The following is a 15,717-nucleotide window of genomic DNA, read 5'->3' as shown; positions in this document are numbered from 1 at the left end:
TTTCTTTATGGTGTATTATTTTGTTGCTATCAACAAGTACTCAGTGCTGAGATCTGAATTTGAGTCTTCTTGCTCTAAATCTGCCCATTAATCCTGACTGGCTCTCTAGTGTTCTGTTATGAGATGTAATGTGTATACATCCATGACAAATGACACCCAGTTGTGTGACTCGTGTACAAACTGACTTAACTGTTTAGCATGACTGGAGTGCTCAGAATCCTCTTTCTTTTTTTCTTTTCTTTTCTTTTTGTATCTTACAGGGTGCTGCTTTAAAGTATTTGCCAAGTATCATCAATGATGTCAAACTGGTGTTCGATCCGGTTGAGCTCAGGTAGCTAGAAAGCATGTTTTTTCTTCCTTGAATCTGGCAAGGATTCTAAAACATCTGGGAAGTTTTGGGGACTTCTGAGCCAAACAAAATGGATTAGTTGTTATGGAAAAAAATGATACAGGAACAGACATGAATTGTTTGAGATTTTTTCCATAAAAGGAAGTCTCAAAAGAGTTTTCAAGGTGATTCTTGTGGGGTGGGGGGAGACTTTAGCTTTGTTATGCAGTTATGGACCCCTTGGAAATGACTCAAATAAGAGGCTGATGCCAAAGATGGGACTTACTGCAATTTGCCTTATACAGTTTTGCCCTCATGGCACCCTAAGAATTAACCACAGTCTTGTAGGGTGAGCATTAGGGAATTTTTGTTCAGCAAGTCAATTTCAAAGGAAAACCAACAAGATTTTCAGGGTGTAAGTCTTAATCAGGTACTTTAGATACTTGTATCTGATGAAGGGAGCTTTGACTCTCAAAAGCTTATACCCTGAAAATCTTGTTGGTCTTTAAAGTGCTACTGGACTAGAATCTTGCTATTCTCTGAAGTTACTTAGGTTTTTGTGTTCGTGTTAGTCAAATTACAGAAACCATTCAAGCCAGTCTGACCTGGGCAGAAATGTATTTATGACAAAGCAAAGAGTCATAAGTTGTCTCTTATGCTTTGAAGGAGCAATGGGGGACCCATCAACCAAGTTTTCAGGGGCGGGTGGGAAGTACCCATTCTAATAGCACTAATCCTCAAAAAATGTCTAACCATTGCAGGTCTGATGTTGGTTTGTGTTTAAATATGATGAATCACTGTTGACAATCAAGACTTTCATAAAAACCATTCTTTCTCTGCCTAACATTCTGCTTTTTAGCGTCCTCTTTAGCAAATTCATCCAAAGCATCCCAGACAACCAGCTGGTTCACCAGAAACTGAACTGCATGACCAAGATTGTCGACAGTGACCTATTCCGTCAAGCTGGTGGGTCCGTGAGCTGGCAGTGTGAAACCATGGGTCTGAAAAGAGTTTGCAAATAACAGTTTGGAGGTTGTCATAAATCCTACTTTGCTGATTGGATTATAATGACAGGTTATGGCTTGGCTAATCCAGAAATGGAAGAGGGGATTGGCTTGGAAAAGGAGAAAAGGATTCAGTCAGGCCTACAGCCCATTCCCAAATCAGGGCCATCTTAACTGAGACTTTCTGCATTCAATGTTTTATGAGTGTAACCAGGGAAAGGGCAGGTCTTCCATGCCTGTGATAGCACTTGGGGTTGCCATCTGCATCCAGCTGCCCTTATCATGCCTCTTTTTGGTCCACATCTCCCTGGTACAAAGCTTTCCTTGACACACAGCTCAGTTGCACTGGGCCAGTTGTACTGCTCCAACTTGTTACAAAGGTGTGACATGATCGCTCCCTTTGTAGTGGATTATGTTAAATTTCCTTACACGTATAAGCTTAGGGCCGGGGGTGGGGGGCAGTTGTGAAATTTTATTTTGTTTCATTTTTTCTGTTTATAAGCTTTTTAAAATAATAAAATTCAATAAAACGGTACGGTAAAAGGAACAACACCCCCCCCCCCACACACACACACAAGCCATATTTTAATTCTTTGTATTATATTTCTTGGCTGTTTCCCAGAGTGCCGAGATGTTCTCCTGCCTCTGTTTGTTGATCAGTTAAGTGGACAGCTGGATGATAATTCTAGCAAACCTGACCATGAAGCCTCTTCACAGCTGCTCAGCAGTATTCTTGAGGTTTTGGATCGTAAGGAAGTGGTGAGTGAATGCACAAGTGTGGCTTTTTATAATAAATAAATAAACACACAGAGAGAAGAATGAGAGCTCAATGGAAAGTCTCATCTTTTACCTGTAAAAAATTTCCTAGTATTTATAATTCAATGCCATATGTTGCTAGATTGAAAGAGATTCCAGGGCTCAAGGAAGAAATGATGTTTCCAGTCCCTGGGTTTCCAGCACTGAACAAGACACTCATGATGATTCTTTCCCTCCCCTAGTGGTATCAGTCCCCCCCTCTCCATATCCTTATATTTGGGCTCCATTTCAGTCCTAGGCTAGCCAAGACACTGGTGCTGATTCCCCACCTCCACCCCCACCCCGGTTTTGTATAAGAGTAATGTAGTGGTGCACCATGACATTTCATTTCCCTGACCTCAAAAATGTTTTAGAAAAAACTTAGGCAGTTCACTATGAAAATGTATAGGAAGGAGGCATTTCCTTCCATTCAAATGTAAGGTGTATCTTCCCTTTTAGACACAAGAAAAAGATCATCCCAGCGTCATGCCAGGAAACACCAGTTTTTTTCTGGTTTAAAGGAGTTTTTTGTAGGAAGAGTTGACTGCTCATGATTGGTGCAGGAATGGAAAACAATGTCATCTGGAGACAAAAAATAAAAGCACACAAGTTTGATGGCTGAAATGGGGAAAGCCCTCTGCATGGAATTAGTCATGGCCTTTATTCCATCTCCCATTTTGGATAACTCAGGCATGTTATACACATATGAGTAGAGGTGTGCAGTGCACCAAAAAAAAACCCTGGTGCAGAGAATTCCAATGGCAGACCAGTGAACCCCAATGTCAAACCAGAGAATCCTAAACAGAAGCAAATGAGGGTGAGGCTTGCTGGAGCCATAGAGTTTTAAAAGGTGATTACAGCAGCTTGAAGGGCTCTTTCAGAGCTCTGGAAGAGGTGGAGGGATGGGATGGGAATCCTCCCTGCTTGCTGTCTTCTCTCCCCTGCTGGCTTCTTACTGCTCTCCTGCCACGACGTAATGCTTGCCTCCACTTTGTGCTGCTGCCCTCTTGCTTGCTGGCTGGCTGCTGCTGTGGCTGCCTGATTTTTCTCTGCTTGGTGCAGCCAAATAATCTTGCTCGTCATAGTTTGGCTCCCTCAGTCTGATCCAGGATTCTTCAGTGTGATCCTGCATAGTTGGATTATGCTGGATTGGCATAAAGCCAGCTATTTTGCCAGTTCAACTATCCTGGATCACATACCCCTGCATATGAGAGAACGGGGTGTTAAAATCTGAGGTGGTAGAATTGACTAGATCACGTCAAACTTCAATAATAGTATCGCATTTTCGGAATGTTCTCCTATCTTAACTCTCACTCTCCAAACAGAAAGACAGCAAGCAAAAAGAAGAGGGAGTTAGAAGACTTCTGCCTGCTGTGCTAGTTTTCTATTGGCATGGATTTTTTAATGTGAAGGAGTATTTAGAAATGGAATACACCCCTGTAGTCTGAAGTGGAACACTCCATCTGACTATTTCAGCATTCTACCACCTTATTTTCCTGCACATGGTAAAATCATGCCTCACAGCAAAGAGGAGATGGAGATGAATGGAAGTAGTGTTTGGATAGCTAACTGAGACTATGCAATGCTAAATCTTTTGAATCCAAACTATTTTAACATCTATATCTTGTGCCCAAACCTTTTTATTGTGCTGCAGCCTCTTGCAATAAATATCCAGCCAGCCTTCTTCTCCCAGGCACCAAGAATCCCTGTGAAAGGACGCATGCCAAGGTTCTGCCTAAACAGCTCATGTTTTGCTTAATCTCCTCAGGGCCCTACTGCTGTTCACATCCAGCTGATTATGGAGCGCCTGCTGAGGAAAATAAACCGGACCGTGATTGGAATGAGCAGACAGTCTCCTCACATTGTGAGAGCCATTTTCTAGAGTCTGTGCTTGCTTTGTTTGATATGTGTTCCTTCCTTTTATGATTCTGCAGCCTGGAGCCCATCTTGCAGGGGCACAGACTGGCACGGGATACTTGTGTTTACTTGAATTGCTTTTCCACCCACTTCTTCCCACATTATAAGGGGGAACTTGAAGAGAACATAACAGCTTAACTGAGGCTTTGCCCAGTTGTCCCTGTCAAGATCTGGAAATTCTTTCACCCAAGCACTTCATGGAAAGGCCCTTCTGTGATGCTTTCTGGGAAAAGCAGGGATGGGGCTGTACTGAGAGGGGAAAAAAACCTTTCTATTTATTTTATTAGGGCATTTTGATGCTGCTTTTACAGAAATTTCCAAAAGAACCAATTGAAATGATATAATTTAAATAAACAACAACAAAAAAATACCAGGTGGGTCTGATGCTTGATTTGCTGGGATGGCTATCATAGGCCCCAGACTGACTTGTGTCTCCGGCCACTCCCAGGTTTAAGTAACTGCAAGTAGAGGAGAAACAAACCCAACCTAGATGGTACTTAGCTACCGGTAGAAGGATTTCCCCTACTTTCTTCCCTCCTGATCCCTAACATAGAACATGGCCTCACCCAATTAATGATGACCAGTTTCAGGATGGGCAAAAGGAAGTATTTTTGCACATGGCATATAATTACAGTTACAGTGGATTAAAAATACCCCAAACTCTCAGTGTGAGCCAATCCTGACTGCTCTGTTAAAGGGTTTTGTGTGTGTGTATGGATGTCAAGTAAGTGTTTTGGATCGGAGATTTGACATCTACAGGTTTTACCTCCCCCACCCCATCTCCATTCCTTGGTGTGCTTTGAGCATTAACTAATACAACCTAATTGCCTTTATCTGTTTCATTGAATACTATTGCTTACTAGTGATGATACTTTTTAAATCAAGGAAGAAAGGAAATTGATGGGAACCCCGTGTTTCTTCCCTCCCCCTTTTCATTTCCAGGGTAGCTTTGTAGCGTGTATGACGGCCATCTTGAGGCAGATGGAGGATTCCCATTATAACCACTACATCAGCACTTTCAAAACCAGACAAGACCTTATTGTGAGTCTGACCTTCAGCTGGGCGCTTGTGGGAGGGCAGTGAATCAGTCCGTGGAGACTGAGTCTCTAGCTGTGTCCTTATCCTGTGTGTGTATGTTAGTCAGTCTGGGTTATGAGAATTGGTGTGTGGTTATGTTTTCCTATAGCTTTGGTACTTTGCTGCTGAAAGGCTAGTCTCCAAGGGGCAGCACTAGAGGCAGTCATCAGTTCAGAGTTGGAACGAAGGTGGGGGTAGCACCTTTCTTAGAGTAAGCAGGAGGTCTGTTGGCTGAGAATTAAAGGACCTTTTGGGGCATTTGTAACTTTCATTGTTTTTATTTTAATATCATCTTGCTATGTGAGTTAATTTTCCTTATTGCCAGCCAACTTGGTGGCCATTTTCAGGTAGAAATAGTCTCTCTCTTTCAGAAAATCATGTTTCTAGCCCTTTTGATTTGATATGCTTGGAAGGGTGTTTGTAATGCCTAATGAAATGTCAGAACCTGCAGAGGCAATTGAATAAGCTCCTCAGTACTCCAAGGATGGAGCTTCAGTGCCTAACCACTCCCAATTGGTTGCAGTGCCAGAATAAATTATACAAATTTTGCAGAATGAATCATGCCCCCCCCACCAAAGGAACATTGTGCAGATTTCTTTCACATGCATGATATACACCAGCCACAGCATTCAGCTTTCCTTGATGCAGAGTTTTTATTGCCTGACTATAGAATTAGAATTTTGTTTAGCATGGCATACAGATTAGCTCTGGCTATAGCCCTTCTCCTCCTTTCTCTGTTCCTGTATATATTTTTCTGATCATGAGTTCAGCCATTGGAAACCAGGGCCAACACTGTGACATGGAAAATCAATAAGCGGCAGGGCAGAATGGCAGTCCGGGAACCAGCATGTGTTTAGTTCACTCTGGAAAAAGAGATCAGGAGTATGGCTCTGCTCTTCCACATGGAGCTCTGCCAAGAGCTTTGAAAGCTTTGACTTTATTTGGTCTGATGAAAAGTTGGCAGTTTTGAGGCATTGGGCTTGGCTTCCAGAAATGCAGATGTGTTTTTATTACCGTAAAGGCCACGTGACACATTTTCAGCTAAATTCCCCCAGGCCATTCAGATCTTATACTAGTCGAGGTTTAGTTTCAGAATTTCCACACCCAGATCAAATTATTCAAAAGCTGCTTTTTAGTGATGATGATTATTTGCCGCAGTGTAAGAAGTCAGTGTTGGGAGAAGTTGAATCTCCTGGGAGGGTTTTTAGACGGTTGTATGCAAAGATGACCGGTCAATTTGAACCCCTGTTTGCCATTAAAGTCAGCTGCAGTGTCTGTCCCTGCTCCAGTCAGAAGTTATTACTATACACTGATCCTTACAACAATACACTGATTTTGTAATCTCGAACCCTGTCATGTAAATTAGCACTGAATCCTGAAAACATTGAGTGAATATTGTGCACACCTATAAACCAGTTTGAAATTTTGTAGTCCCACATATTCCTGGTAGATTTGTGTTCATGTATTCATTCATTGATTTATTTAATTCCGCTTTTCGGCCAAATAATTGGATCCCCAGGGTGGTTCATGGAAATCAAAAACCCATAGAAATTAGAATTAAATTTTAAAATTAATTTGAAGGGGCTGATGGAGTTGTCTTCTTCTGTATTGCTTCCCAGTGCGAGGTGAGGTTGATAGCCACAAGAACTTCTGAGTAACTTGATATTATGGTCCCCAGATTTTGAAATCCTGCTTGGTCACCTCCCTCACTGTTCGCTTTCCAGAAGATAGGGAAGACATTTCTTTCCCAGAAGGCCTGAACTCAGTTTTGATGATTTTGAACACAGGGAGCTGCCTTATACTGAGTCAGACCTCTGGTCTATCAAGGTCATCATTGTCTGCTCTGACTGGCTACAGCTCTCCTGGGTCCAAGCAGAGATCTTCCATTTCCCTACTATATTATTCTGGAGGTGCTGGGCATTGAATCCGGAACCTTTCCCCAAAGCCGATACTTTTCCACTGAGTCATGGCCCAACCTTATTTTAATTTTGAGCTGAGTTTTTTTTGGCGTGGGGGAGGGGGTCTAATTTTCATCTACTATTTTCTGGGTTTTATTATTTGTCTGATAGCTCTGGTCTGCCAATGGGTTAGTAATTTATATAGTTTTAGGCTGCGTAAAAGGGTGTGATATGAATGCAGCAAATAAAAAAGAATGAAATGCAATTCAGACTGCTTCTTGGGGAGGGGGCTGTCAGCTGGAATGAGATCCAGGCCTGATGGATGGGTGCCTGACTGCTGCCTTTCTTCCTCTAGATGATCCTTGCAACACTATTAAATTTTAATACTTGTAAGAGCTGTAACTATTATTAGCTCAAAGCTGTGCAAAATTATGTGCAGGTTGGCTCGTTATGTGTATTACAAAGTGATAGATTAAAGTGAGTTGATATTAGGTTGAAATCACCTCTGTTAGTCTCTGTGGCAATAAAACAGGGTTGCCTATTCTCCATTTCCTAAATCAAGTTATGAGCCCTAGCATAACATAAAAAATCCAATAAAGCATCTCTGTCATATAAAGGATGTCAAACATAAAACCATATGTCACATTTCATTCCCACCCACTCATTATGCTGTCACAAGTTAGAAAGCGGGGAAAAATGAAACAACCAATAAAGTTGTCTAATCTGTTTTTCTTGCAAATAACAAATTACCTTTTAGGGACACCTCCTGTGCAAAGCAAGTATGTATACTATAGAAGTGAGTCTTCAGAGTTGCTCAGATCAGCAAATGAGCCTGACCTGGAAGCATATAGAGGATCAGGGAGTATCACCTGTACCACTATAGCCAATTGATGCAAGAAGTCTTGCTTTACTAGTCTGGCTGATCTTCCTTTAACTATAACTGTGTGGTGGCATATAGCCTTGCATCACTCAAATTGCTAGTTCAAGATTTCTAACTCTTTATTATCTGTGTAAAAAAATCACATTGGAGTATCAGAGCAATAACAGAAAAAGTAAATTTATCATAGTTTTCTGCAGCATATTTTCCATAGCAGCAAGTTTCGTATGGGATTTCTTAGTTATTTGCAAAGTTTATACATGCATCTTTATCCGAATGAAACTCACAGCATATACTCTGCTGCGACCACCATTGTTGGTGGATGGTGAAAGGGTAGAGGAGTGGGGTGCCAGTATGTAGGGTAATAGCAAAGGAAACAGCCCAGCAGCAATTCCCAAATTCACCAGAATTTATTTAGGTTAAAAAATTCAGGATCCCGAATCAGATCTGGGATTCTCTAATTTGATCTGGGGAAGCTGAATTTTCTGAATTGGCAAAAATTCAGCTCCCCGCTCCCAAATCCTGGACCTGAATTGCACAACCCTATATATAAATGTGTTCCTGGGTTTAGGGTACTACATCCTTAACATCAGCACTATGGCCCTTCATTTTAAAAGGCAATGATTTCCCATACTGTGAAGCGAAGTCTGCAATTTGGTTGCTGCTGCCTAAGTGCTGAATTATTTCTACCATATTTAAATGCCAACAAGTGAAGTAATTGGGTTTAGCTTTTACTACTGTGCTTCTTTGTGTGCATTGGGTCTGCTGAGCAGTATAGCCACCTACAAGAAACAGGTATTCATGAGTGATGAAGGTGGAAAGGGTTGGGGCTGTTAAGCTGAGCAAAAAAACCCCCAACAATCAACCCTGGATTGACAGTGAATCTTTTTGTTTTCTTGGATAAAAGAGCCACTCATTTCAGTGGGTTTTGCTTCCTTACAAATGTGCATGGGATTGTCAACTGTGCAGTCATTTCCTGAACATTCTCTCCAACCAGGTTTTGCAGAGGCACCTTTTCAAAAAGCTGTCTTGAATCAGCAGGGGCCACCCAGACCCAAGAAGCCAAAATTCTGGTTCAGTCCATTGCCCTTCGCATTTAAGAAAAGCAATAAATCTTTAATTTCCCAGGGCAATGTTCTTTTGGAGAAAGACCAACGGGTTGTTGATGGAGAAGCACATATACTGCAAATGGATTATTAAATCAATCATGTTTCCTGTATTTGCTTCTACTGTTACTTGAGAAACTGGTAATTTTTGAGCCAACACACACACTGGCTGTTTGTGACAAAACATGTGTCCAAGGATGACTGGCTGTTTTGTCTATAAACCACTTTTTCAATAAAATTGTTTTATTTTTTAAAAAAATATTTGTATTGAGTTAGATAAAAGAAGAACAATGGTACTCCGTGTAACACTGTACAAGTCTTGTGTACATTTGGGATCCATATAGAAGTGTCAAATATAAGTACAATTGCCAGCCAGGGGCACAAAGGTTAGGGTCTAGCATGCCTGGATTGGAGCAGAAGGACCCACTATGAGTACTGGTTGTTGTACAAAGTCTGGCCTGCACTCCTGGAGTGTTGCTGCTTTATCCCTTTCTCAGTAGAATAGAAGCAATACCACCACAGTGAACGGATGTGGCACATGCACTATAGTGTGCATACACAAGGGAAGGATAATATCTCAACAGCAGCACGCATCTTTTGTATGCAGGTAGTCTTCAGTTTCAAAAGGTATAATGCAGCAGGGCTGAGAAGACCTCTGCAGGAAGATCCTGAGGAACTGCTGTTTAGTCATATAATTATTTAGAAAATGTATATGCTGCCTCTCCAGAGATTTGCTTGAGGTGGCTCAAATTTTAAACCAAATATGATAAAATCATAAAAACAACGTTTGTTAAAAATAAGCCAGAAGTATAAAAACAGCACAAAACAAAATTGACCAGCCTGAAATGATATCCATAAAACAGTCCTTGGGTTAGAAACAAAGCACAAAACCAGCTTTAAAAGCTGGAGCTCTGCAGGTATAAAAAAAGGCTTGGTAAAAAGAACTATTTTGGTCTGGTACCTAAGACTATAAGAGAATGGTATGTGACAGAATGCAGTCTGGAAGTTAATAGCTTAGGTGTGGCTGTGGGAAAAGTTAAAAAACCTGAGGGAAAGGTCACTTCAACTTCCATTCCGAACCAAGTGACATTACTGGTATTCTCTCTGCTTTGAAATAAATTATTTATTTCAGAAGCTATGTCTGTACTCCTCCCTGGAGCAGACAAGATATGGAGGGTGGTTTACTAAGCCAGAGCAGAGGAGTCCATATACTACCATTACAAATTACCTCAGGAGTGGCTTTATTTTAAATTGGGCCAAGGGTTCTCAGGCTGGTATAAAATTCTTAGTGGCTTCTGTGTCAGCTGGGCTTGGTGTATGTGGTAGGTGGAAAAGTATGGTGTTGGTTTTATTCCTCAAAATACCCACGTTATTATATTCACACTACTGTAAAGAGAACAGAGGCCCTGTGTTGAGGTGTGCCTTCCTGCCAAAAGCACAAAAGAGTAATTCCTTGCTTGTGTCCCTTCAAGCATCCCCTTAGACCATCACAAAGGGTTGTTCCAAAGATGAGGCGCTAATATTCAGAATAGGTAATGCTGAGCCCTAGAGACCAATACTATTGATTATTATAATGTACATAGCACTGTCTCATACTTTGGGCTTGACTTCATGACAATTTACCAAATCAGATGGTTGCCACTGAATTTTGAGGATTTTTTTTCTGTTAAAATGGCTGTGTACATTCTTTGAACAAAAACTGTATGTAAGAATGCATTTCACTAGCCCACCATCTCAGAATATATATTTAAAAATAAATGTTTGAACAAATCTATATGCCAGTATAAATATATCTGCACTGTGGGAAGACTGGGACGAAGCAGGGGTTTTCACCAACTTCTAGATCTGTATGAGAAGGCATTTAGTTGTTTAATATTATTTTCATTAAAAATCCACAAGTCAGTAGTGATTGCCAGCCATCACTTCACAGTTTCGCTTTTAACTATCCAGGTGTTTCAAACTGCCTCCAGTTTCTCCAGTAAAACCAAAGTATCTGTTTAGCATATTTATAGTACAGCAAAGCACACAATTGGAATACAGAAGCAAGTTAAGTGTACTAAATAAAAAATGAGTTGGTTACTAGGAAATCAAATCACTTGGAATTCAAACACTAAAAGAAAACTTGATATTGCTCACAGCAGTTTACACTGAAAGGAGGATTAATACCAGTGTAATTACAGAGGTTGAAATCCATTTCTTAAGCCTTTGTTGATAGCTGGAGTTCCGCCTTTATTATTTTGGATGATTCTGGAAGGGATGACTACCTCCACCTACCCCACCCTTTTCGTAGTGTGGCCCAGTCAGTGTCTTGCAAGTTACAGAGATTTAAAAAGCAAGGCATTTTACAAGTCCATCAGGAAAGCCCAGTATAAGAGAGATTTCCATTATTTTCACGCTACTTGTTGCAGGAAGAATATTTGATCTTCATTTACAGGGGCTAGTCTAACCAGGAATTGGAAAATGTGACCCAGATCATTGCAAAGCACTTAAAGGGGGATTGGCTAGTTCATGGGAAGGGACAGAAAAAGTTTCACTGCTTAGATGACAGTTTAAGAAACATATATAAGAAATAAAACACATGCTTTCCAGTGCCCTCCTTCCGCCCCCGCCATATAATTTGGGCCCTGTAAAATCTTTGTGTCAAGCAGGTCTTATCTATCACTCTGTGTTCACTGAAATCCTTTGGAAAAGAACAACTTTTGTGTAAAATAAAATAAGCTTCCGTTTATGGGATTTGTGAGTTCAGATGATGAAGCTGTTCTGAAGCTGAACAAGCTGATTGCTTGCTTGTTAATTCTTATTTTTGTAGCCTCCTGCATTAGCCAAAATCATATCATTCAGGCATTGATTTAATGTGTTTAGAAATAATTTTCTTAACACACTGTAGAGTCTTTTCTTGGTTTCTAATCAGTTTCATTTTCTAGTTCTCAAGAGCTTTGTTTCCTGTGGACCATCCCATAATGAATTATGCTTCTGAGGCTCTCAGTGTCCTGCATTGCCTTGTGTCATTCATTGCTTCCCTTATTATACCGACAGGAGCGGACCCAGTCAAAGATACAGCTTGGGCTTCCCTGAAAGAGTGAAACAGATCAGACTTGGCTGGCCATATAGCATTCTTAACTTTGAAAAAAATGGTGCCTTGGGCTTTGAACCCAACCTATTCTCATCAATAGTTAAACCTTTGGTCATTGTGTTGTGGGGCTTGATCCAGTCCTGCTGTGAGGATGCAGTGCCTTAGTGGGGACAGATGCCGTATGATCGAGCAGAGCTTCCCGCCCATAGCACAGACGACAGACATCTTGCCAGTCCTGTGCTGGCTCTACTCTGTGAAGGAACATGAGGTATGAGCCAGTGTTCCTTGAGCTGCAAATGAAGGCCGTAGGTGCACACGGGCCTCGCAGATCCCCTAAATGATCCGGAATAGTCCCATGTGCCCATATACATGCACTGGCAGGGGAAATAAAACTCTGTTGTGCCCTGTGGGATAATGTAGCTATACAATGATATGTAATAGTACCTGTGTGTCCATGTATATGCATCAGAGGGGAAAACAGAGCTTTATTGTGCCTTAAGCAGGTATTTGCCTGAGATAGAATAGTATGAGGGTCTGTTGTTTATAGGTCAATGCGATGTGTCTGAAACCATACCTGATTCTCTTTATGTACCTTGATTCTCTACTATGAAGATTTAACTGTGAACAGTGATTATACCTGAAGATGTTTGTTGGCACAGACATAAGGTGCCACTTCTATTCCTTTAGATCTCAATGCAGGAATCTTTGTTAGAAGAGATACAGACTTCATTCTGGGCTTCTTCAAAGCATAATTTTTTGGCATGTTGTTTCCTAATTTTGCAAATATCTATTCTTCCTGAGATACCCATACCCGGAACTTATATAATTACTAATATATAATATATAATTGCTAATTAATTGTTAATTGGTGATATATAATATAATTGTTAATCATTCTCATTTGGCCTTGGTTGTTTCCTTTATTAAAGGATTTCCTGATGGAAACGTTCATCATGTTTAGGGATCTGATTGGAAAGAATGTCTATCCAAACGACTGGATGGTTATGAATATGATGCAGAGCAGGTAATAAGCTGTTGCCATTATTTCATGCTCCAGAGTGTGTCCCCCACCATGGTTTTGCATGATCAGAGATAGTGTATGTGCTGATATGGCAATGTCCTCATCTGATATAAGTCTGTGGTGAGGGTTATGTGTGTGATATAATATTCTGTGAAAGTCTTTTGTGGGTGGGGATTCTTAATTTATAAAACCATTATTTTTCTGCATTCCTGTGGAAGACCTGAATATATAGAAATCCCTGTTTTGACCTGGCTTTGCTGTGTTTGTGATTGGCATGAGACACTGTGTATACTTTTACAGTTAAAATGTGGATCTCCCTTTCTATGGTGTTTGTGTTTATTGTTAGGTTATTTGAATATGCCAGATTTGGCATAGCTAAAAATGAGTGCAAAACTTTTTCTCCACCATTACTAAATGACTAAAGTGATATCTTGCGATCGCTGGTTGTTTTGAACTCTCAGAACCATCTCCTTGAAGTTAAGAGATTTTTTTTTAAAAAAAATGTATGAATGGTCTCTTCTTCTTAAACAATATAAAAAAGAACCTCGGTCAGCAGATAACTTGTGAAAGCACCAAGCACCATCTCTGGTTTTGCAGGGGTTGGAGAGGCTTGTAGCATTTTCTCATCTATGTTCTCTTTACTTTTCCAGGGTTTTTCTTCGAGCCATAAACCAATATACTTCTGTGCTCAGAAGGATCTTTTTGAAAGATGCAAATTTTGAACTGCAGGTAATGGTGAAATTCAGTCTTGATTGGATCATGAGCACCTCTTGCAATTAATCTTCTTGGTTTCTCAGGATTTGTAGTAGACATTGGTAATGACCATTTGGGGTAAACTTGGAATCTTTCAATGGGCTTTGCCTGACTGGTCTTCCAGTCAGGTAGAGAACTTTGCTAAGTGGTGCCGGGCTGAGGCAGTGCAGTGTTGATGGGAGAAGCTATTCTTTCACTGCACATGCAGAGAGCAATGGGAGAATACTGGAACCATTGAACTCATTCTGCAGAGAAGAGCGGCAGTGAAAGTGATGCAGTGGCTAACAAGCTCTACCTTTTAGATTGCTCTAAGTTCCAAAAGGGGTGAAGGGAGGCAGGGAGTTCAGTGGTCCTGATGGCTGGCTTCTGTTCTGTAATATATTTGTCCCCTTTTCAATTCTCTTCCCCTCAGCTGTGGAATAATTACTTTCACTTGGCAGTAGCCTTTCTTACCCATGATTCCCTCCAGCTGGAGAACTTCTCACAGGCCAAACGGAACAAGATGATGAAGAAGTAAGTTTTCATGTGAGTTTTTTTTTTAATTCTGGTTTGGACTTTTTAGGCCCAGTTCACACTTTTAAATGCAAGGAATGTAAATCTTGCTTCCATTTGCACCCCTCTCTGTCCATTATGGAAGCAGTTCTCCACTGCTCAGTGCTTTGCTCTGGTCTTGAGTGGTGCATTTTGGTTCCTTTCTCTAACTTTGCCTTCTCTCTCCTACCCAAACTTTGTTTAAAAAGAGATTGTTGGTGGTTTATGCAACTGTTGCTAGCATTGTAACCTAATTGTCTGTCATTACCTACCAGCTGAAGGCCAGTTTCACAGCATTGGTCAGAAACTGGCAAACATGTTTGCTGGTCGGGCCCTTGCTTTCCCTGCACATTTATGCAAAATCATAGAAAGAGTGTTAATGTGTGTGTATACTCCCTTTCATTTCATGTGCTCTCTTTGTAGATACGGGGACATGAGGAAGGACATTGGCTTCAAAATAAATGATATGTGGGATGCCCTAGGTAAGCGTCAAGCGTCTGCTAAGTGTTGGCAGAGCATCTACACAACAGCAGTCACATGACCTGTTTAAAGAGTAAATAAAGTTTATTTAGGAACTATTTAAGATCATACTTGATAGAAAAGCAGAGAGATAGACTTCTAGCTATCTGGCTGACTGAGAGTGGTTCCAAGGAGAATATTGCCCCTGAGAATACCAATCTGGGGACAAGACATGGAATGATACTCACTAGAAAGAAAGCTGCTGACCTCACATTCCTATTTAACTAGCCCTTGCTGCCTCCTGTAAGATCTTCTTCTTGTCCTCTTTTAATATCAGACATTGCTTCTTCTAGCACTAAGGACTTGGCGTAACAGCTATAGGCCTTTACATAGCTTCCAAGCTCTGAGTGCTCCTGCATCTAGTCAGATCAAGCATGTGGTTGTGTACGGTGTGCTCTTTAATCTTGTAGGTAGGCCTCAGGCTCTTGGCTAGAGAGGTTGTTTGTCTTCAAAGGCCTTAGAGTATGTAGGAGAAAGCTGGGAAGGGGATTGGTCTGGATGTTACTTAATTGTCTGATATATTTTCAAAACAAAATATAATTCTACACAACTGGAAATAAAGAGTTTGGTTAGTTGTTTCAGTGCCTTTGTGCATGCAGGCCATAAAAATTGAAGGCAGGATCTGGTTTTGTTGGGGGGAGGGGGAGGGGAGGGGGGAGTGATCAATAGAATTTTGATCCAGAGGAGTTAGCCGTGTTAGTCTGTAGTAGCAAAATAGAAAAGAGTCCAGTAGCACCTTTAAGACTAACTAACGTTACTGTAGCATAAGTTTTCAAGAATCACAGTTCTCAAAAGGTTATGCATCTGACGAAGAGAAC

General features: G+C 40.9%; 1 protein-coding gene across 2 annotated transcripts in view; it reads left to right on the top strand.

Moving 5' to 3' along the window:
• The window catches only part of DOCK5 (dedicator of cytokinesis 5), a 167,205-nt gene that overhangs the window by 115,066 nt on the left and 36,422 nt on the right, over nucleotides 1–15,717 (top strand). For both annotated transcript variants that reach the window (XM_054997336.1, XM_054997335.1), the window contains 9 exons: nucleotides 261–331; nucleotides 1,188–1,294; nucleotides 1,955–2,091; nucleotides 3,896–3,991; nucleotides 4,987–5,085; nucleotides 13,005–13,099; nucleotides 13,747–13,825; nucleotides 14,262–14,362; nucleotides 14,804–14,862. In XM_054997336.1, coding sequence (XP_054853311.1) covers nucleotides 261–331; nucleotides 1,188–1,294; nucleotides 1,955–2,091; nucleotides 3,896–3,991; nucleotides 4,987–5,085; nucleotides 13,005–13,099; nucleotides 13,747–13,825; nucleotides 14,262–14,362; nucleotides 14,804–14,862 — 844 coding nt within the window. The remainder of the gene's footprint in view (nucleotides 1–260; nucleotides 332–1,187; nucleotides 1,295–1,954; nucleotides 2,092–3,895; nucleotides 3,992–4,986; nucleotides 5,086–13,004; nucleotides 13,100–13,746; nucleotides 13,826–14,261; nucleotides 14,363–14,803; nucleotides 14,863–15,717) is intronic.

The sequence above is a fragment of the Eublepharis macularius genome, chromosome 14, assembly GCF_028583425.1.
Source record: "Eublepharis macularius isolate TG4126 chromosome 14, MPM_Emac_v1.0, whole genome shotgun sequence".
In the NCBI taxonomy this organism is placed as follows: domain Eukaryota; kingdom Metazoa; phylum Chordata; class Lepidosauria; order Squamata; family Eublepharidae; genus Eublepharis; species Eublepharis macularius.
Note: the sequence above shows the minus strand (reverse complement) of the source record. Positions and strands in the feature narration are given on the sequence as shown.